This window comes from Lepus europaeus, chromosome 11, assembly GCF_033115175.1.
Source record: "Lepus europaeus isolate LE1 chromosome 11, mLepTim1.pri, whole genome shotgun sequence".
Lineage (NCBI taxonomy): Eukaryota > Metazoa > Chordata > Mammalia > Lagomorpha > Leporidae > Lepus > Lepus europaeus.
Genome location: NC_084837.1, coordinates 116,164,383 through 116,187,190, shown reverse-complemented (window position 1 = coordinate 116,187,190; position 22,808 = coordinate 116,164,383). Strand labels below are relative to the sequence as shown.

Here is a 22,808-nt window from a genome sequence, read left to right as displayed (position 1 = left end):
CCAGATCAGAATTTCTTCCCTCTGTTTGGTCTATTTTGCTGTTGAAGATCCCAGTCATGTTCTTTTAATTTTATTGATTGAAGTTTTCAAAATTCCTGTTTGATTCTTTTTAATGATTTCTGTCTCCTTAGTGAATGTTTCATCCATGTCATCGATTGTTTTCCTTATTTCTTAAAAGCTGTTTATGTGTATGTTCTTGCATCAGATTGAGTAATTTTGAATTCTGTTGAGGAATTTCATAGATGGCCTTCAGATGAGGACCTAGTTCTGTAGAAGTATTGTGTTCTTTTGGAGGTGTCATGTTACCTTGCATCTTCATATTTCCTGTATTCCTTCATTTACATATGAACAGGTTTTATTTGAGAAGAGTTGATGATTTAAATGGGATGCAGGGTATCCCTGGGCTTGTTGCTTTGGCTTTGGTTTCAGGTGAGTCTAGAAGTGTACACTCTGAGTGATTTTTTTTTTTTTTTTTTTTTGCTTTAATCAATGTCAGTTTTGTCTCAAGTGATAAGGCGATCTAGTCTGCGGCAGTTCGTACGGTTAGACATGTGGCTCTGTGTTGAATGTGGGCTTCCTAGGATGTATGTCTGCAGTCCCCAGAGAGAGGAATATCAGTTACACTAGGGATTGTGATAGTCAGGGCCTCATTCTTCAGCTGAGAGACACAAAGGGGCTGTCCCCTTGTCCTGCTGGCAAGCCTGGGTGGTACTAGGACTGTGGCACCAGTACTGTGGCTCTAGGACTGTGTGGTGTGGATAGGAGCTCCCTGAGGTCCTGATGTGAGAATGCAACTGGGGCTGGGGCTTTTAACATGAAAAGCCGTAGTCCCAGGTCAAGGGGATGTGAACTGAATCCCAGTCCAGTCCTACAGGGTGACTACGGGAGATTCTCACGGCAGACATGGGTCAAGAGAGGTGGAATGCAGGCAGGTTCTTCTCTAGATCTCACCAGGCAGGTTCTGGTGGGTTTGAGGTAATTAGCAGATTGCAGGACACAGTACAGTCATTGTCCAGACTTCCAGGGTGGAGGCCAGGTGTTGGGGTGGTGGTAGCCACCTGCCTGGAGCAGAAGGACATAAAGGAGCACTCCAGACGCTGCGAGTGAGTGCGCGTTACCCCAGAGATTGTAACACTGACACCAGCAGTTCACGTTCTGTGAGCACAGATGGAACTGCTCCCCGTTCTCACGCGGTATGCAAGAGTGCTGCTGGAGTTTGTGCTCAGGGCTCCCAGCACCGAGGGCTGGGAGGTGCAGCGGCAACTGCGTCAGCTGGGTCCAGACTTTTTATGAGCTGCTGCTGGTGCTTGTGTGGGAAGCCAAGGGGACCCGCCCTGGACCTGTGGAGTGAGTGCAGCTGCAGGGCTTATACCCAGAACTCCCTCAGTTGCAGGATGCAGGGGATCTGCCCTGCACGCTGTAAGTTGTCCTGGCCCTGTCTCTGTTTGCTTCTGGTAGCAGTGAGATTGCTTGCTGTCCACTGAGTCAGAGCAGAGTTCAGCCACAACTCTGCCGCACCCAGTTGAGTCGGATGCTTTGGGAGGGGGTGAGGGGGAGGGAGGTGATGCAGCTTCCATTTTCAGAGCAAAGTAGCCGCTCAGACCCCAGTCAGCTTGCCAGGCTAGACTTGAAGTCGGTGGGGGACTGTGGAATCCCCTCAGTTAAAGCTGCTGGAGTGCCATGGCAACTCGTGCCTACTGTCTTGGCACGACAGTGTTTCCCAGCCAGGCTAGACTTGAAGTCGGTGGGGACTGTGGAATCCCCTCAGTTAAAGCTGCTGGAGTGCCATGGCAACTCGTGCCTACTGTCTTGGCACGACAGTGTTTCCCAGCTGGAAGCCGGCTGCAGAGATGCCAAGCTGGTTGGTGGAACAGCCGGCCAGGGTGGCGTGTTGGTCCTCTTTCCTCACTATCCGTGGAGTCTCTGTTTTGTCTGTCACTTCTCCACTGAAAACTTCTGTCCTCCAGTTCCCTAGAAGTGTGATCCTTCTTTATTTTTCTGGTGTCTTTCTGTGGCTGAGGTCAGTGTGGCTTCTCACTGTTCAGCCATCTTGGATTTTCCTGTTTATTTTTCTTGGCATTAAAAATGTATATGTTTATTTGGAAAGGATAGAGGCAGAAAGAGATGAAAGACAAAGGAGCTACCATCTGCTGGTTCACTTCCCAATGCCCAGTGGCTAGTGCTGGGCCATGGCCGAAGCTGAGACTGGGGAACATAATACAGTCTCTCTCGTAGGTGGCAGGAGCCCAGTTACTTGAGCCATCGCCACTGCCTGCCTCTCAGGGTCTGCACTGGCACAGAACGGAGCCAGGAACAGGCGCTGAGAACTGAGTGCAGGTGCTGCGGTGTGGGAGGTAAGCGTGTCTGCGGCTGGCCCACAGGCTCGCTCTTTCCCGTTGTATCTGTGGGGATTCTTCAGAGGTGAGTTCCTGCATAGGGAGTTTGTTTTGTCAACTACAAGCAGCCTTGGACTTCAGAACACCATTTCTCCTCTTGAAATGCTGTGGCCCACCCATTGCAGGCTGAGCACTGTGGCTTGTGACGAACTTTCCTCACCTTCCCTTCTCGCAGGCTTTGAGATAGGCAGTACTTCTGGGGTGTCAGGTAGGAAGCTCTGCCACCATTTCATCCCATTGTGAGAGTCTAGTCCTCAGGGTCCCAGATTTAAGGACAGGTGAACACTTGTACCCTCCAGCTTGGATGGCACCCGACCTTTGTCATGGTCCCCTTGCCTTGAAGAGCATGTTAACCAGGGCTGAGGTGGGCAGGGCTCAGCGGCTGTCCTCACAGCAGTAAAGGTCAGTTCAGCGTGGAGTTTTCCTCCCTGGTTCCGTCTTTACTGTCTGTCTGCATGGCTTTCATTTTTAAAGCAGGTCGTAGATGCATTTGAGATAATTTTAAAAACACATCTGGCGTTTTTAGTTCATCATTGTGTCAGAAACACAAACACCAACATTGTGTGCTGCTTATTGCTTACTTATCTGTTCTCTCCTGGGCCTTTCTAGGTGCTGTGCACTTGTCAGGTGTGTGTCCCTCAGTCTTCGTGAGCACACGTGACGATGCTTGATGGCACTGCTGGGCGCAGAGTGGCCATGTGGCAGTCCCTCACTGAGCGCTGCGGGTCAGGTGATTGCGCCAAGATTGCTTCCGAGTTCCTGACACCTGATTGGTATCAGAGGTTTTTACAAACCCTGTTCCAAAGTACCTGCCTTACAGGGAGCAGCTTTCTAATTGGACGCATCTGACGCACATTTAGGGCTTGTTCAGAATCTACGTGGCATACATGCACACACTCTGCATTTGATTAAGCAAGCATAAGGTGGGCAAAAATATTTTCCTTTTGAGATGTGAGTTTGGGTCAGTTTGGTCAGGCTATTGCTGGCCAGGTTTCCTAGTAGATAGGAAGCAGATGTGGTGTTGGGAGACCGCTGTGAGTCATCTGGAAAAAGATCAAAGTCAGATCATGAGGTAAATGTCAGCCTTTGGATGAGGGTTTCTCTCTTCTTGGTACTCAGCAGACAAGCAGCTGAAAGTTCTTAACAAAAAGAGAAACAGCACCTGAGCGAGAGGCTTCTTGAAAGGCACACTCACTGCACTTGCTGTTATTTCCAGGCTGTTTCGTTTCGTTTCTCACCAACTGTCTGAGTTTGCGTTTCTCTGGTTCAGTGGGATAGAACCCGTCAGTAGCCTGCATTTGTACTTAACAATGTTGTTTCATTTGGTGAGAGAGTATCTTTATATGTGCTTGGTCAGTGCATTTCCTGGAATGTCTGGCATGTTTATTGGTCCAATTCCTTGCAGATGGCAATTCACTTTTGTGAGGAATCTTTTGACTCAAATGCAGATTTATTGATGCTCTAGTAAAAACTGCCCAAAGCATGGAGCCGTGAGTGTCCGCTCTGCCAGCTGATCTGAGTGGTTGCAGGATAGGAGCTGCTGAGGATGCAGTGCTGCCTGTTTTTGCTGAGCCTGAGTTACAGACGTGAGCACAAGGGCACGCCTGGGTCTCGGAGCCCTCGGGACAGTGATCACTGGGTGTGCCGCTTTCTCCAGTACATGCAAACGTGCTTTGTGTATGAATTCAAAGAAGACCCTGTCTAGTGTTGCGTATAACAGCCCCCATTGCTGGACTGACTCCATTCCCCAGTGGAATACTTGAACGTTAGTGCTGGGAACAGTTAAACATTCACTTTAGTTTAAAATTATACTTAACAGTAAGAACAAGTCCTAGGCTCTGCAGTCTCGGTTGTAAACAAATAGCAAGGAGAATGGAATTGGAATCAACCTCTGTAAACCGAAGTGGCACAGCTTTTCTCTGCTTCTGGACAAACTGCTGCCATTTCTCAGTACATCTACCTGGTTAGTGGTATATATCATGCCATACTGGTCCTTGACTATTGTTTAATCTTTTAAATGGGAATTCCAAGAATAGTGTAAGAAAGTTCACTGAATTTTCTTTTAAATCAAGAATAGGACCTTTTGATTCATCATTTTCCCCTGCATTTTCCAAAACTTATCACACGCTTGCCAAATGGTAGGTCCTGTGTGGATGTTGGGCACTGGCTGCAGCGCTCAAGGAAAGCCCACAGTTTAATTCTCTTGTATCCTCTCTTTACTTTCATGGCAGCTACTGTAGTTTTGTCACCTCTGTTGCTGAAATCTTCTTTATAGCTGGTGTTTGACTTCTCTTTTCTTTTATGCCTTCTGTTATGTTCCTAGGTTGTGATTTTTCTAAAATGCAATTTGAATCACCTTAACCCTCCACCAGCCCCACTTCCTAAAATCCCTTTAGAGTTGTCACAGTGCCTGTTCTCAGTCCCCAGGGTCTGAAAGGGAACTAGTGTTGAGTGGCAACTGACATGATGATAGCATTTATCAAGTAGGAAAGAATATGGAGGAGCGAGTTTGTGGCAGGAGGGTGATGCGTGAATTCAGTTTAGCAGTGTGTAAGAAACACTTCGCCTGTGCTTTAATTTTGAAATTATCAGAAGCACTTTTGATTCAAGCTTTATTAAACAACATGAGAGATGAAGAGAAGCATCTTTCAGCAGCTGTCTCAATCGCCAGCAGCTGTTCTGAGATTTTTATATTGGTGAAAAACATGAATTTGGGGGCTGGCGCTGTGGCATAGTAGGTTAAGCCTCCACCTGTGGCACCAGCATTCTAGATGGGCGCTGGTTTGTGTCCTGGCTACTCTTCTTCCAATCCAGCTCTCTGCTTATGGCTTGAGAAAGCAGTGGAAGATGGCCCAAATCCTTGGGTGCCTGTAGCCATGTGGGAGACCCAGAAGAAACTCCTGGCTCCTGGCTTTGGATCAGCACAGCTCTGGCCATTGTGGCCATTTGGGGAGTGAACCATAGGATGGAAGACCTTTCTCACTGTCTCTCCCTCTCTCTGTCTGTAACTCTACTTCTCACATAAGTAAATAAAATCTTTAAAAAATTTAAATGGTGAACTTTGTTAATTATGAGTGGGAAAATTATATTCAAGATTATTTATACTTGAAGTAATTAAGTTTATATATACAAACTTCCATTTTTAAAAAAATGTTTATTATTTGAAAGGCGGAGTGACAGAGACAGAGTGAGAATGAGAGAGAAAGAGAGAGAGAGAGAGAGAGAATCTTTCATCTACTAGTTCACTTCCCAAGTGGCTACAACAGCCAGAGCTGAACCAGGCTGAACCCAGGAGCCAAAAACTCACTGTGAGGGGCCGACGCTGTGGTACAGTGGGCTAACGCCCTGGCCTGAAGCGCCAGCATCCCACATGGGCGCCGGTTCTAGTCTCGGCTGCTCATCTTCCGACCCAGCTCTCTGCTATGGCCTGGGAAAGCAGAAGAAGATGGCCCAAGTCCTTGGGCCCCTGCACCCATGTGGGAGACCTGGAAGAAGCTCCCGGTTCCTGGCTTCGGATCAGCACAGTGCTGGCCATTGCAGCCAATTGGGGAGTGAACCATCGGATGGAAGACCTCTCTCTCTGCTTCTCCTCTCTCTCTGTAACTCTGCCTTTCAAATAAATAAATAAATCTTTTAAAAAATAATTAATAGTAGAGTATATTTTTACCTTTTATGTGATAAAAATAGAGAATAAATATGTAAATATGCTAGTGAAACATGGGGAACTTTATTTTTGCTGTAGAAGTTGCCTCAACCATAATTGTCAGCACACAGATTATTTCCTATACCATAAATATTTTTATATCCTCTAGCTTTTCCTAACACAGGAAAAAGAGATTATCAATATAGTGTTTGAATACATCAGGTATTTTTAGGACTAACTATTTATGTTGTTTGAGTCACTGAATGAGAATAGCTCGAATATAAATGAGTTTGTCAAGCTACTCTGTGGTATTTAGAAAAGTGACTACTCCTCTCTTCCAAAAAAAGAAATAAAAATGGAAGCCTTAATAAAAATACCAACAAAGTATCTTATAGATATCAACAAATGGATTCTGAAGTCTATATAGAAAGGCTGGGACCTAGTACTGAAGAACAACAAAATTGGTTGAGTTGCACTAACCCATTTCAAGACTGTGTGTGGTTAAAGTAAGGAGCAGACCAAGCTATGAACTCACTGATCAAGCAGTTTACTACAGTACAGAGATTCTGGTTTTCATTCCTATTGCTCAAAGATGTAGAGAGAAAGGAGCACCAGTCTCACAGGGAATACTCGATAGGCCGGCGCATTCACCACCAACTGAGTTCCAGCTTTATTTAGAGTCCCGTTATTTTTTTTTTTTTTAAAGATTTACTTTATTTATTTGAGAGGTAGAGTTACAGACAGAGAAGGAGAGACAGAGAAAAAGGTCTTCCTTCCGTTGGTTCACTCCCCAAGTGGCTGCAATGGCCGGAGCTGCACCGATCCGAAGCCAGAAGCCAGGCGCTTCCTCCAGGTCTTCCATGTGGGTGCGGGGGCCCAAGCACTTGGACCATCTTCTGCTGCTTTCCCAGGCCACAGCAGAGAGCTGGATTGGAAGATGAGCAGCTGGGACTAGAACCAGTGCCCATATGGGATGCTGGTGCTGCAGGTGGAGGATTAACCTAGTGCAGCACAGCTGCAGCCCTGAGTCCTATTATTAAAGTGTAGTTGCTCTGTTAGGGTGGAAGCAGGGCCTTGTGGACTGATCAAAATGTGAGGAATGCTCTTCGAGGAGAGGCTCCTGAGAGACAGCTGACCAGTACAGGGGGATCCTTGACAGCTCCCAGTGTCCTTCAACACTAGCAAATAGTGCTGGTATGAGTGGGTGAGACTGTGCTGAGTAGCCACATCATGGCGTAAGCTCTCTGTCAAAATCTTGGAGTTTTGGAGTCCGGTATTGAGGCCGGCAGGTCACACATGGCGTGATAAATTGTGATGTAGCATTCTTGTGGCCACCACATTTCATGTTCCTACTGCAGCCAGACATGTCACTCCTGTAGTAAACTGAGGGCTTGGAATCAGTTCAAAGCTGCATGACAGACATACTATCACACCACTCTAATCAAGGCAACATGGTACTGGTGAAAGAATGAACGCAGAAGAGTAGAGGTGAACAGAAGGCCCAGAAATAGACTTACACAAATATAGGCAAAGAAACAAATACTGACAAAGAAACAAAGCCAATTCAATAGAGAAAGGATAGACACCCAATGACATGGAGCGATTATACATACATCCAGGGAAAAATTAATATAAAATAAAATGGCCTTTACATCTTTCATTAAAGTCATTCAAAATAGATCATAGACCTAAATGTGAAATTTAACACTGTAAAACTTCTAGAAAAAAAACTTAGGAGAAAATCTAAGCAATTTTGGGGTTTTAGAAGAATTTTTAGATGCAAGGCCAAAAGTATGATCCACGAAAGACAAAACTGATAAGCTGTACATCGTTGAAATAAAAAACTTCTGGCCTGTTAAGTCACCGCTGAGAGAGTGAAAAGGCTGGGGCAGGCATTTGACCTAACAGTGTTAAGAAAGCAGTTGGGATGCCTGTGTCCCCATCACAGCGCCTGGGTTCACTTCCTGGCTGCAGCTCCTGATCCATCTTCCTGCTAATGCAGAGCCTGAGAGGCAGTGGTGAGGACTCTGGTTGGATTCCTGCCACCTGTGTGGAGGACCTGGCTGGATTTTCTGCCTCCTGGCTTCTGCCTAGTCCAGTCCTGACAATTGCAGATAGTTGGAGAGTGAACTTAGATGGGTGATTTATTATCTCTTTGTCTCACTCAAATAACTAAACAACCAAATATATATTTTTATGAAGAGAGTGCAAGACAAGCTAGTGACTAGGATAGACATTTAGTAAACATTTTTCTGAAAACTACTTGTATGTATAATATTAGAAAGATTCTTAAAACCCAACAATAAGAAAAGAAAGAAATCTGGGCAGAAGAGTTGAAACCACAAGGACAAATAACAGATGGAAAATATGCATATGAAAAGATGTTCCATATCCATTGTCGTTAGGGAGCTGCATATTACTTAAAACAGTAAGATATGACAGACGTAAAATGCTGGTGCGGATGAGAAGCCGGTAGGAATGCAGGACAATATAGAGCCACTTTGGAAGACAGCTTGGCAGTTTCTTACAAACTTACAAATTTAAACACAGTCTTACTAGATGATCCAGCAGTGGTGCTTTTAGGTATTTACCAGCCAACTGAATTGAAAACTCATGTCCATATGACAAACTGCAGATGAATCTGTATAGCAGCTTTATTCACAGGTACTCAACTGCAAGCCACAAAAATGTCTATTATGGGTCAGTAGGCAAAGAAATCGTGTTATGTTTACTCGGTAGAATATAACTCAGTGATAAAAAGAAATGAGCTTATGAAGCTATGGGAAGACATAGGTGAACCTTAAATGCACATTGCTAAATGAAACATGCTTATCTGTGAACACTACGTACTAGTAGTAACCTACTCCAGTTCCCTGACATTCTGGAAATGACAGAGCTGGAGAGACTGAGCGGTTGCCAGGGATTTATGGGGTGGAAAGGAAGGAAAATGAATAAAGTACAGAGATTTTTCAGGGCAATGGAAATATTCTGTATGATACTTGAATGCTAGATATATGACATGCATTTGTCAAAATCCATAGAACTTTATAGCATAAGGAATGCATCTGAATATAAGCAAATTTAAAAGGAGATTGGAGGATCCAGAGAGGAATGTAGACCATGACAAGAGAATCTAACTATATTTCATATGTATGGAATGACCTGTCTGAAGGAGAAGGAGAAAAAGATGATGACCTGTGTAACTTTAGCAATAGATATGTGAGACTAGATGCAAAAGGCATTACACCTCATCCTTGTATTTTAGTAGATAAAATTGCTCTCTACTGGAGTTAAATTTCTGATAACTCTATATCAATGCTAGAATTTAACAACTAAATAGATAGCCGATTATGTGAGCTAGATTTCTCCTTGTCACAGTAAGAATTTTCAGAGAAGGAAGGGGAAGAGACTAGAATGATCTGGCAGTGTAGAGCAGGGACACCAATATGGACTCCTGTGTAGCTTAGTATAGATTAGTAGATTAGACAAAGAAATGCAGGCGTGTGTATATACACGTCATACACAGCAAGAATCTTCAAAAAGTTCATTGAAAATGTATATTGTGAAAAAGCTATGCATAAATTTTAAAAATGTTTTACACTAAAATAAGTCTATCTTTTAATTCCATTTTTCTGTGAGCTTTTTGAAACACTCTCATTTATATTCCTTTATCCTGCCTGTTGTATAGAGCCTTAAATAAATGACACAATAGCAAAAACACACATAGTCCCTCTCCCCCAATATTTGTTTCTAAGGCCATTCTGCAATGAAAGGAATCATGGCTCCTTGGAGAAATAGCTGGCTGTAGGACGAGGGCAGGGAATCTTTGAGACTAAACACTCATGTAGTGCCAAAAATTAGGAAGTGCTTTAAAAAGTCCACATTGATGGGAGGCAAGGGATAAAGTAGCCAATTGAAAAATACCTAGTGTCCAAAGATGGCCAAAGCTGAAACAATTTGAACAACAGTATGAGTAAAAGTATTATTGGATTGTAACCCCAAGTATAAACAGTATCAGAGAGTTCAAACTGATACAAATAAATAAATGGTTGGAAAAAAAAGTTCCTGGGAGGAGGATTTCAGATAATTTATGTAGAGAAGTCTGCCCTCAAGGAGGGGGAAGTTACCTTCGCACATCTTAAGTGTGGGCTGCACAGGACATGGTAACTTCCTTCCAGAGTTGTTTGAAAGGAAGGACGGGAACAGTCATTTCACTGGAGAAACCTGAAGAAACCTCTGTCTCCGTGAGAGGATCACAGTCAGTACCATCAGTGCTAAGTCATGTCAGCAGTGCGCACCTTGGCGATCACAGGAAGAATACCAGACAAATCCCCATCACGGGGCATCCTGCGCAACAACTCACGGACAGTCCCCAGTGCGGTCAAGGGCATCAAGAACTAGGGAAGGCTGAGGAGCACAGCCATGAGGAGCCCCAGGAGACACGGCAGCTCCATGGGGTGGGGTAGGGGGTCCTACCACAGAGAAAGGACGGTAGGTTAAAACTAAGAAAATCGGGGTACAACAAGGGCTTAACAGATAACCATGTGCTGATACTGTTCATTAATTATAATGTGTCCTGTATTAGTACAAGATGGTAATAATAGAGGAAACTGGGTGTGGAATAGATGGGAATGCTGTGCTGTCTTCTCAGTTCCTCTGTAAATCTAAAACTCTTTTTTTTTTTATTTATTTGAGAGGTAGAGTTATAGACAGTGAGAGAGAGAAATAGAGACAAAGATCTTTCTTCCGTTGGTTCACTCCCCAAATGGCTGCAACAGCTGGAGCTACACCGATCCGAAGCCAGGAGCCAGGTGCTTCCTCCTGATCTCCCATGCGGGTGCAGGGCCCAAGCACTTGGGCCAACCTCCACTGCCCTCCCGAGACACAGCAGAGAGCTGGACTGGAAGAGGAGCAGCTGGGACTAGAACCCGGCACCCATATGGGATGCCGGCGCTGCAGGAGGAGGATTAACTCCCTGCACCACGGCACTGACCCCAAATCTAAAATTCTTCTGAGAGAGGGAAGTCTGTTAAAAAATGGAAGTGTTACGTGAAGGCCTCAGAATAATCCAGTGGTTTCTGTCTCTCCTGTAGTTTTGACAGTGTCTCCTGCCTTGCCGATGCTACTTCCCTTTCGGACATAACTTTTGATGGCAATCCAATAGCGCAAGAGTCATGGTACAAACACACAGTCCTGCAGAATATGATGCAGCTGCGCCAGCTGGATATGAAGAGAATCACAGTGAGTGCCTCCCACAGCGTTACCACTGTGTCTTCTGTGCTGTGGGTCAGCACATTGCATGCGTGTTTTGTGCTTGAAATGCTTCTTCATGTTCATTAATTGTGGAGCTATGGGTTATCATGACTTCATAATTAAAATAACCATTGTGATCATATAAAACTGGTGTATGATAGAGTATTTACCACCTGCCCTCAGCCCCAGTTTCACTTAATTGGGCTTTAAAAACTCCTAGTCTTCTATTTAAGTTAATCATCACGTCTATTTTCCATTCTTTCACAGTGTCCAACCAGTAATTCATCCTGGAGTGGATGAGTAGGCATTTCATTCGCTTACATAGTGTAGTGGTTAGGAGCATAAGGCCCAGCCAGACTGCCTGAGCCTGGGGCCTTACCATTTTGTAGCTGCAGGAAATCTGGCCATTTTTCTATAGTTAATTTTCCTCAAAGTAAAATAAGGATCATAATTATACTATGTTACAGGGTTGTCCTGAAGATAAGTGTTAAACATTAAAAGAGTGTGTGTTTCCAAGAAGCATTGCATGGAGTTAGTATGACTACTTCTGGTGTTCTATCTCCCAGAGTAGCTATCTCTTCATTTATCCTGTCTCTGTGTTAAGGTATGTGCTGCACTTGGGTGTTGCTTTTTTTTTTTTTTAAGATTTTATTTATTTATTTGAGAGGTAGAGTTACAGACAGTGAGAGGTAGAGACAGAGAGAGAAATCTTCCTTCTGTTGGTTCACTCCCCAGATGGCTGCATCGGTCGGAGCTGTGCCGATCTGAAGCCAGGAGCCAGGAGCTTCCTCTGGGTCTCCCATGCGGGTGCAGGGGCCCAAGGACTTGGGCCATCTTCTGCTATCCTAGGCCATAGCAGAGAGCTGGATTGGAAGAGGAGCAGCCGGGACTAGAACCGGCGCCTATATGGGATAGCAGTGCTGCAGGCAGAGGATTAACCTACTGCGCCACGGCACTGGCCCTGCACTTGGGCATTTTGATGTAGCTGCTGACCTAAGTGGAAAGTTGCATATGATGGACCCTTCATTTTAGGTGCATGGTGCACATCAGCGTGGTGTGGGCTCCGAGAAGCTCTGCAGCAAACAGACTTGCCTATCGCTGTTTCATTGCATCCTGAGTTTACTGGAACATTTGATTTTCTCAGAAAATACCTACCAATAATCTCCGTTTCAGTGTCTGTGTCTCAGGAAAGTGTCCAAGCTTCTACTTATTTTGTCTCTTCTAGATGTGGCTAATTTTAGTGTGGATTCTGATGATTTTCTGGGTTTACGCAGTAACAAGTGATTTATTCTTTGAGAGCCAGCTCACAGGGCATGCCATTTTCATTTGTGCCTCAGCAGTGCTGTGCACACCAGGGGTGGCCAGCAAGCAGTGTGAAGTACGGAAGATCTCATGGGGAGGAGCCAGGAGTCTTCTAGGGTTCTGCCTCTCTTTCTGGTCCATATTGAGGATGTGGTTCTTTGTCCTGTCCATTTATTCAGTGTCAATGATGTTTTGTCTTTTTGTTGGTGACTCTTTACCCTTCTCTCCATGTCTTTCTCTCCATGTCTTTCCACAGTGCATCTGTGGCACTTCTAATTGCTCTTCCTTAGGCGGTAAAGGTGAGTGTGGTAAGATATAGAGCTCATCTGTTTATATAAATGAATAGTTGTTTGGATGTTATGTATCTTGTAGTGTGTTTGCATGCTGTTCTTGCCTACCAAACCAATATGTGGTAATTAAGGACAGAACCATTCTTCTTTCCCCTTGCCTAGACACGGATATGTGTATATGTGTTTATTTCCATTCCTTCTATCTCACAAAATGCTGAGAATGTAGTCGAAGTTAATAATGTTTAAAAAAGATTTGTTGACTGAGTGAAATATACCTAGCTTCCATGCCTTAAATAACCGAGAGTGATAACCGTACAAGTGGTCGTCTGTGTATTCCATAGGATGTGTTTGCCCTGGACGGAAATGGGGCGATCACCTGTGATGGAAGCAGGGCTAGCTGTTGTGCTGTGTAGACAGCAGCGCAGTACCAGTAGAGGCAGGGACAGCTAACTGTAGAGCATACACATGCAATGTTTAGAAGATACAGGATATATAGTCCTGTGTTTCTTGACAGTAGAGAGAGGTTCTGAGAAATGTGTCACCGGGTGATTTTGACTTGTGAACGTTACAAAGTGCACTTACACTAAACTGGATGGTGAAGGTCTGTCACTTGACATGCTGTCCTGACGCAGTTGAGACAAGCGGTAAATGTGGGATGTAGGAGGCTGCTGCCAGTGTGGCGTGGCACACTGTTTTACATTGAACTTTTCTTATAAGTAGAAAGAACATACTCTAAAACCAGGGCAAAAAGTGTAGTAAAATAAATACACAAAGCAATAAGTCTCATGTTCTGTACTTAATGTATGTGCTATACTTTCTTATGATTGGCCGTGCAGCAGTAGGGCTGTTCACACTGGCAGTGCCACAGACACATGAGGGTGCATTGTGCTGTGGCGTGAAGACAGCCACAGGGCACTGGCGGTGGGAATTGTTCATCTCTGTTATGGGATTAATCTTATGGGATCACTGTTATACATGCAGGCCACTGTTGACCCCAAAGTGTTGTTTCGAGGCACAGGTATACATATATATATATAGTATACGTATGTATACACACATATATAAAGCAGTATACATATAAATATGGAGCATATTTCTTCTGTTTAATTTTAAAAATCAAAAATGAAAGAAGATTTTGAAAGTATCTTAAAATTAGAGAAAACTTGTAAGTATGGTGGTGCAAAGAACTTTGTTTTCTTGAAATATCTGTGAGTGAGTTGATGACAGGATTCCCTGATAACCCTGTGTTTTTCTTGTATGCAAAGATGCTCTCCAATATACTTAGTATATAGATAACAAAATCAGGAAATAAGCATTGACTAATTCCTAGAATCTAATTCTAACATCACATCCAACTTCTGCCTTTTACATAAGTAATGTTTATAGCAAAATGCTCCAGTCTGGAATTATACATTGCCTGTAAATGTGCTTTGTTGTCATGTCTCTGTCTCTGTCTCTCTCTCTCTCTCTATATATATATATATTTTTTTTTTCAGTCTTCAGTTATCATTTACTTGGACTTTTTTGACTTTCATGGCTTTGATGTTTATGAAGATTATCTTCATTGTTTTGTAGAATGATCCTCAGTTCATATTTTTTCTAATGTTTCATCATGATTAGTTTTTACCTATAGGTCTTTGACATATGGCAGGGATAAAAGGAGTGTGAATTTAAAAAATAGGGTAGAGTTCATTGATTGTGACACAGATGCTAATATGAGGTATTAATGGGGGAAATGGGTGAGAAGTATATGGGGACTCTTTATTGCTACCTCACAGTTTTTGTTTTGTAAATGTAAAATTATTTATGAAATAAAATGTTAAAAAAGAGGTACCAAAAATTCACAAAGTTAAAAAATAGATATCATGTCACTGCCCCTGCCGGGTGGTGTGCTGTTCCTCTCCAAGCCTTTGCTGAGAATTGAGAATGCTTTGATGAAGACACGGTCTGCCAGGGTTCTTCTTGGAAAGTGATCCTCTTTCCCTTGTGGTCCCATTCCACATGTTATTCATCTACTGATGCCAGTATGGGCCCGAGGCATTTCTTCCCACGTTTTAGGAAGTTTAATGTGGAAACGCATGTGTTGGCAAACGGCAGCAAAAGAGGCTGTCTGTTTGTGTGGGTAGTTGTACTGGGACCTGGTGATGCCTTCAGTGTCTGTTGATGTGGCCGCGGCAGAGTTGCATGATTGCAAAAGAGACCTTATTGCCTGTAAGCCTAAAATATTTACTACTCTGTGGCTAAAAATTTTTGCTGACACTTGTTTTGTAGCCATTTTTTCTCTTTAAAAGAAAACACAATAGCTTGATTAAATGTTGTGTGAATGTGCCATATTGACATTCCAGCTGGGATGGATCACATACATGTTCGTGAATGAACATGTGTGCACACAAACTGTGGGCTGAGCGTGCTGCGATGAGCTCTGGGGGTGCTATGGAATATGTGTAGTTTCCAAGGGGACCCTGGTGATAACTGACAATGAAGGAACTGCCAGCTCCAGGCGGTTTGCCATTTCAGCGTGAGATCAGGCCACCTTCCTTCCTGTCACCTTCTCTCTGCAAAGCCCAATTTTCAGTAGTTGCTATGATGCCAAGCTCAGCATGGAACAGGAGAGGAGTGGTGATATGCAGCCTGGCCTCTGAGAAGTGGTGATGTGTGTACAGTTTACACACTTTCCATTGGTAAGTAATTGTGGTCATATAAGAATGCTATGAAATATTTTAAAAATTTATTTGAATTATTTTCTCAAATGGATATTGAGTTGTTAGAACATGAATACAAATTAAGTTTTTGCACATCGCTATAAAACAGAGTTGCCATGTTCTCTTTTGGCCTAGAGGCACTGTGAAAAAATTCCTGACACTCTTAGATGCCTTGACTGAGAGCTTCAGTTGTAGGATGCAATAGGCATTAGACGGGGGGACCAGAATCCCAGGCAGTGCCTTAAAGCTGCATGGTCTACTTCAGAGGCAGGTGTGCAGCCAGGTTACAATGCAAAGTGAAAATCAAGTGAGATAAGAGAGCTAAGTGGATCAACAGTTCCATCCATCTGTACGTTTACACTGACATACATGTGCATGCATGGTGTGCACAGGGATAGCAGTAGTATGAACGATCCGTCCACTCCTCAGTCTACCAGAGAAGCAGGAAAGGCTCCAGAAGGGAATGCGGGACCTGGATTTGAAGAGTGACAGGCGAGGAGGACGTGTGTGCAGTGTGGGGCTGCAGGGTGCCAAGGGGTGTTGGCTGTGGATGCAGAGGGTTCTGAGGGCGACTGCAGCTGACAGCAGTGCAGCCTGGCTGAGCACTTCACGCATTCGGGAGAGTAGCAGGGTGTAAGGGTGTTGTTCAGACAGGGCTGGGCGTTTTATGTCCTAGCAGAGTGCGGCTTTTGTTTTGGGGGACGAGTAGGCGTTCTGCAGAATTTAAGGTGATGAAAATGATTTGCCTCTGAAGGAGACCGTGTGTGTGTGTGTGTGTGTACACCAGCCGGGGGCGGTGAAGTGGGGAGGATGGGCCACATGTTGGGATGAGAAGCAGTTGAGATGGGTCAGGGTGAGAGCTCCTGGGCTTCTGATGCGGAGGAAAGCAAGAGGTCACCTCGTGCTCCTCTTGTTGGCTTCCAGTCCTGTCTGTGGAGAGTAAAGTAAAGGTTAATGGGATGCCGTGAATCAGAAGTTGGCAACTCCATCTTAACGGCCGTGGTCGTAAATATTTTAGGCTTTGGAGGCTCTGTGGTCTCTGTGGAAAGCATTAGTGTACAGCACGTAAGAGATGAGCATGGTTCTATTCCCATAAAGTGTCGGTCAGTACCGGAGCAGGCCGCAGGCTGGGCTTGGCCCATGGGCTGGCGTTTGTAGCCTTTCAGGTAGAGCACAGAATGAGTCCAAGCCTCTGAAAGTCAGAGCTGGAATGTGGGAAGAGTGACGGAGTCGCTGGAAGAGAAGATGAACCTGTCACAAAAGAATACAGATCCCACCTGGCTCCTGGCTTCCGATCAGTGCAGTGCGCCGGCCGCAGCGGCCATTTGGGGGGTGAACCAACAGAAAAAGGAAGACCTTTCTCTCTCTCACTCTCACTCTCACCCTCACTAACTCTGTCTGTCAAAAAAAAAAAAAAAAAAAGAATACAGATGCCACACATGGTGAGCCACAGGTGGCTTGACTCTGACTAGGACAGAAATCTAAATCCAGCTGTGAGTAACTGAGGGACTGGGCACTGGGAGGCAGCATTGGTTTGCTGTGAGCTCATGCCAGACAAAGGTAGCATTCCATTTTAGAGATTGTTGCTGGGTCCTCTCAGGGGAGGGCTTTGACAGTGTCTTGGGATTTGAGGAAAGCATTTGACAGAGTCTTTTACGGCACCATTTTCTGTAGGTTGTGTGGCCATGTGGTTATGTAGGTGTACCTGCAGAGCACGAGGGAATGGCTCAGTGCCTGGCTTCAGTGTAATCCTAGTGGTGGGCCGTGAGGCCTTATCCTGGCCCAGTCTGGTAGGCATTTCGTTAGTGTCTAGATGGGAAAATATTTCCGTTATTCTAATTGATTCTGAGAATGATAGAAACTGGAGAAGAGATCCTGATGTAATGGTTGATCAAAAAGAGCCCAGAAGCAGCTTAGTAGTCTAGAATAGGGTTTGACAAACTACAGCCATGGGCTGTGTCCATCCTGAAGCCTGTTTCTGTACAGCTGTCAAGCTAAGAATGGTTTTCATGTACTATTTTTATGCTTATATAGTTAGTTATTCAAAAGGCAGGGAGAGAGAGAGAAATAAATGTCCCGTCTAGTGGTTCACTTCCCAAATGCCTGCAACAGCTGAGGCTGGGTTAGGCTGAAGTCGGGAGCCTGCAGCTGAATCCAGGTTTCCCCTGTAGTGATAGGGACCTACCTCCCAGGGTTCATATTAGCAGGAATCTGGGATCAGAATTGGAGCTGGGACTTGAACCCAGACACTCTAGAGTGGGCCAAATGCCCACCCAGTTGTGATGTTTTTAAACAGCTGTAATGTGCATGTGCATGCGTGCACACACACACAGACACACACAGACACACACAGGCACACACACAGAGGCACACACAGGCACACACACAGACACACACAGACGCGCACACACAGACACACAGGCACACACACAGACACACACAGACACACACAGGCACACACACAGAGGCACACACAGACACACCGGCACACACAGACACACACAGAGACGCGCACACACAGACACACAGGCACACACAGACACACACAGGCACACACAGACACAGACACACTGGCACACACAGACACACACACAGGCACAGACACACAGGCACACACACACACAGACACACCGCACACACAGACACACACAGGCACACACAGAGACACACACAGGCACACACAGACACACAGGCACACACGCACAGACACACACAGAGACACACACACAGGAATATGAATCAGGGATCACAGATAGCACACAAAGCCAAAAATATTTACTATTTGCCCTTTCCAGAAAACGTTTGCTGATCCCTAGTCTAGAAAAATAAGCAGAATTTAGTAAGAAAAAATAAATTCAAAATCTTGGACATCACTCCCTAACAATAAACAAAGCAGTTCTCACCACATGTGTGGGGTTACAGGTGATGGGCCTTAGCAGCTTGTATGAAAACGACTTGCATTGGAATCAAAAAGTTCAAGTTGAGTGAATTATGAGATGTGATTATTAAAAGTTAATGTGGCCGGCCGGCGCCACGGCTCAGTAGGCTAATCCTCTGCCTTGCGGTGCCGGCACACCGGGTTCTAGTCCCGGTCGGGGCACCGATCCTGTCCCGGTTGCCCCTCTTCCAGGCCAGCTCTCTGCTGTGGCCAGGGAGTGCAGTGGAGGATGGCCCAAGTGCTTGGGCCCTGCACCCCATGGGAGACCAGGAGAAGCACCTGGCTCCTGCCATCGGATCAGCGCGGTGCGCCGGCTGCAGCGCGCCTACCGCGGCGGCCATTGGAGGGTGAACCAACGGCAAAAAGGAAGACCTTTCTCTCTGTCTCCCTCTACTGTCCACTCTGCCTGTCAAAAAAAAAAAAAAAAGTTAATGTGGCCTAAAACAATGTTCACTTATAGACATAGAGAATTCGGGAAACAGAGACAGTAGTGCCCCTTTTTCTCCATCAGTGGTCAGGTTTGCACTTGCACTGTTACTAGTTTTCGATGGGTGAAACAACCTGGAGCATTTCCAGAGTTCCTGGCAACAGAGAAGTCGCAGGAAGACGCTGCTGTGCTGTTCAGGTGTTTCCACAACTCTTCAAGAAGAGAGAGAGTTGGACACATTTTGAGGAGCCAAGGGGTGAGGAATCTTTTCAGCCTAGGGCTCTTTGGATATTTATAACATCATTCATGAGCCATACAAATTTTTCAACTTAAAAATTAGCCTGCTATGGATTTATTGACTTTTGAGTACTGTCTTAGTTTGCATTGGCAGGACCAGACCAAAGGATTTTGTAGGCCATATACAAGCTGCAGGCAGGGTGTTCCCCACCCCTGAAAGGACCGCTGTGTAAAGGTGAGAGAGAGGGAGAGGGAGGGATGGAGGGAGGGAGGGAGAGAGAGAGAGAGAGAAATCTCTGGTTGACTTCCCCAAATGCCTGCAACAGTAGCGTTTGGCCAGGCTAAAGCCAGGAGCCAGGAACTCCATCTGGGTCTCCCACATGGGTGGCAGGGACCCAAGTACCTGAGCCATTATCTACTTCCTTGTGAAGTTGTCTAGCTTTATTAATAATTTTAATATTAATAGAGAGTGGCAAGATGGCGGAATAGGAAGGGCGCACACTATTAGTCCGGGGGGAGAGACAGTTGAATAAAAGTGGAGATACTGCAGGGTCAAGGAAGAGTAGGGGAAGAAACAGCAGAGGAAACTCTTCCAGAACTAGTGATTCACAGTGGACCTGCGTGGAGAGCATGGGAGCCCAAGTTCGGGACACCAGCGACAGAATCAATGCACCAGCGCTGGAACGCGAGGTGAGCCGAACCTCCATAGCCCGAGATACCAGCAGGCAAGCGGAAAGAGGAGGCTAGAGGGAACGAGGCTTGAAACTCTGTGGGAAAAAGTTCACCAGGCTAACTAGAAGAGAGAGAGGAAAAAAAAAAAAGTGACCGATACGGACACAAGTTTCTCTCTCTCCGCTCACCTCTCAAAGGCGAGCAAGACAAAGAGCAGGCGCCATTTTGGTCATACGTCATAAGCAGGGCGACCTCAGGTCTGCACCAGCCCTGAGCCTAGCAGAAAAACCTGACTCTGGGGGCAGGGGTGAAATAACAGGAGATCAGCATCTAACTTGGCAACCCAGTGGGAGACTGCAGGAGAATTGGAGCCCACACTGAGGGCAGCAGAGATTCCCTGTGTGGTCTTTGGGAAAGAGCTTCCGATCTCTGGCTCCTGTGGGTATATCATTTGCCTGCTAACTACCTCCAATTACGTTCAGCTGTGCGGAATTACTTCCCTTTTGAATCAAAAAAAGAGAGAGAGATTTACCACACCTAACGGGGGAGTGTCATCTTTGACACACCCTCAACCCTGAGGAAACAATCATAGCACTCAGTCCACACTCATCTCAAGCCTCTAAGGCTCCACTGAAAGCAGACAGTCCACTTAATATAGAGCCATAGTGTAACAAGAAAAAACACAGTGAAGAAACCAAATATCTCCAACATGCCAAACAACAAACGCAAAAACCGAGGTAACAAGAACAAGGAAGACACTATGACGCCCCCAAATGAAAAAGACACCCCAATTCAAGATTATGAAGATGATGAGATAGAAGAAATGCAAGAAGCGGATCTCAAAAAATTGATAAGAACATTAAGAAGTTCTCAACAAATTCTTGAACTACAGAAATCCTTAATGGACAAGATAGAAAATCTCTCTCGTGAAAATGAAATATTAAGGAGGAATCAAAATGAAATGAAACAACTAGTAGAACAAGAAACTGTGATAGTGACGAGAAACCATAATGAAATGAAGAATTCAATAGATCAAATGACAAACACATTAGAGAGCCTTAAAAACAGAATGGGCGAAGCAGAAGAGAGAATATCGGAATTAGAAGACAGAGAACAGGAAAGGAAACAGGCAAACCAAAGAAAAGAAGAAGAAATTAGAAATCTAAAAAATATTGTTGGGAATCTACAGGATACTATTAAAAAACCCAACATTCGGGTTCTAGGAGTTCCTGAAGGCATGGAGAGGGAGAAAGGATTAGAAGGCATTTTCAGTGACATACTAGCAGAAAATTTCCCAGGTTTGGAGAAGGACAGAGGCATCTTAGTACAGGAAGCTCATAGAACCCCTAATAAACATGACCAAAAGAGATCCTCACCACGACACATCGTAATCAAACTCACCACAGTGAAACAGAAAGAAAAGATCCTAAAATGTGCAAGAGAGAAACGTCAGATTACTCTCAGAGGATCTCCAATTAGACTCACAGCTGACTTCTCATCAGAAACCCTACAAGCTAGAAGGGAATGGCGAGACATAGCCCAGGTACTAAGAGAGAAAAACTGCCAGCCCAGAATATTATATCCTGCAAAGCTCTCATTTGTGAATGAAGGTGAAATTAAGACTTTTCATAGCAAACAGAAACTGAAAGAATTTGTTGCCACTCGTCCAGCCCTGCAAAAGATGCTTAAAGATGTGTTACACACAGAAACAAGAAACATGGTCACCAATATGAAAGAAGGTAAAGGAAGGAAACCTCACAGCAAAAGATCACAGGAAGCTCAATTTCTCTTTGACATAGAATTAAACTCTGATGCTCTGTTAAAGCAATGTGTTAAGGTAATCTATTATGTTCTCTTGATGTCTGTTAAATTCTAATTGTTCAAAAACAGCTGAATTTTTATTAAGAGCTATGGGTTATTTAAATATGTGCTTATTTTCAAAGATTTGAATAATCACCTTATAACAACGATCAAATTTGGTCTATAATATGTCATGGTTTTAAGGAACCTTATTTCAACCAGATATTTTGGATTTTGAGCCTTCTTTGCATTCTTGACAGGCATTCAAAAAATCAAAGTTTCAAACAATCTGGTCTCTAAAATTTCCAGTAAATCCTGGACTTTGGTTTTTCCAGTTTGGGCCCAACTGAAAAAATCGAAGGACCTATATCTCTCATCTTATAGAGACACCAACTAATCAGGCTATTTGGATTATATTAGAAGTACTGTCAAGATGTGATGTGGTACCAAACTTTAAGTTTCTATAATGGAAAATGCTATTAATACAAATGTTTGAGAATTAAAAAGTCTAATGATCTTGTGTTACTAGACATGATAGTTATCTTAATGAGAAAGCCCCAGAGGCCTAAAGGGTTAAATACTTGTAAAATCCTACAGGTGCTTTCAAAAATACTGTGAAGTAAGCAAGTGCCTCTTGTTGGTTGATGAGTTTATAATTTTAAACATGGCGACTTAAAGTCTTTTGTCATCCACAGTTATATATGATTTGCTGCTCATAAAACTAAAGCGTTGTTGGTTCTGTGTTTAGCTGTCCTCCTATAGGTTCCTATGGACTTTTTCCAGCCACTTCTATTGTATTCAGTACTTTAGGATGGCTCTGTAAACAGATGAAGCCAATAATGTATTAAGAGTACCAACTGAGAGAAAGTATGGTTAACTGAGGTTACTAAAAACAAAAAGCAATTCAAATCAATTGGCAATCTACAAAAAGAGTTAAAGATCTTAAAAGCTATTATTAAAATTGCTATATTGGTCTATTATGCTATGTTATATGTGTGTACATATTGTATGTCCACATGGGGAAATTTTATTAAGAGTTTTATTTTAAATGGCTTATAGATGAGATTGTCCATAAATTTAAGCTGCTAAATTTAATCAAAGATACATTTTAATTCGTGTGACCTGAATCTGTGTATCATATGTTTTAA

The 22,808-nt window shown here is 44.2% G+C and overlaps 1 protein-coding gene across 6 annotated transcripts in view; it reads left to right on the top strand.

Annotated features, from left to right (window-relative positions):
• The window catches only part of LRRC49 (leucine rich repeat containing 49), a 191,667-nt gene that overhangs the window by 104,793 nt on the left and 64,066 nt on the right, over nucleotides 1-22,808 (top strand). For all 6 annotated transcript variants that reach the window (XM_062206547.1, XM_062206543.1, XM_062206544.1 and 3 more), the window contains one exon: nucleotides 11,133-11,280. In XM_062206547.1, coding sequence (XP_062062531.1) covers nucleotides 11,133-11,280 — 148 coding nt within the window. The remainder of the gene's footprint in view (nucleotides 1-11,132; nucleotides 11,281-22,808) is intronic.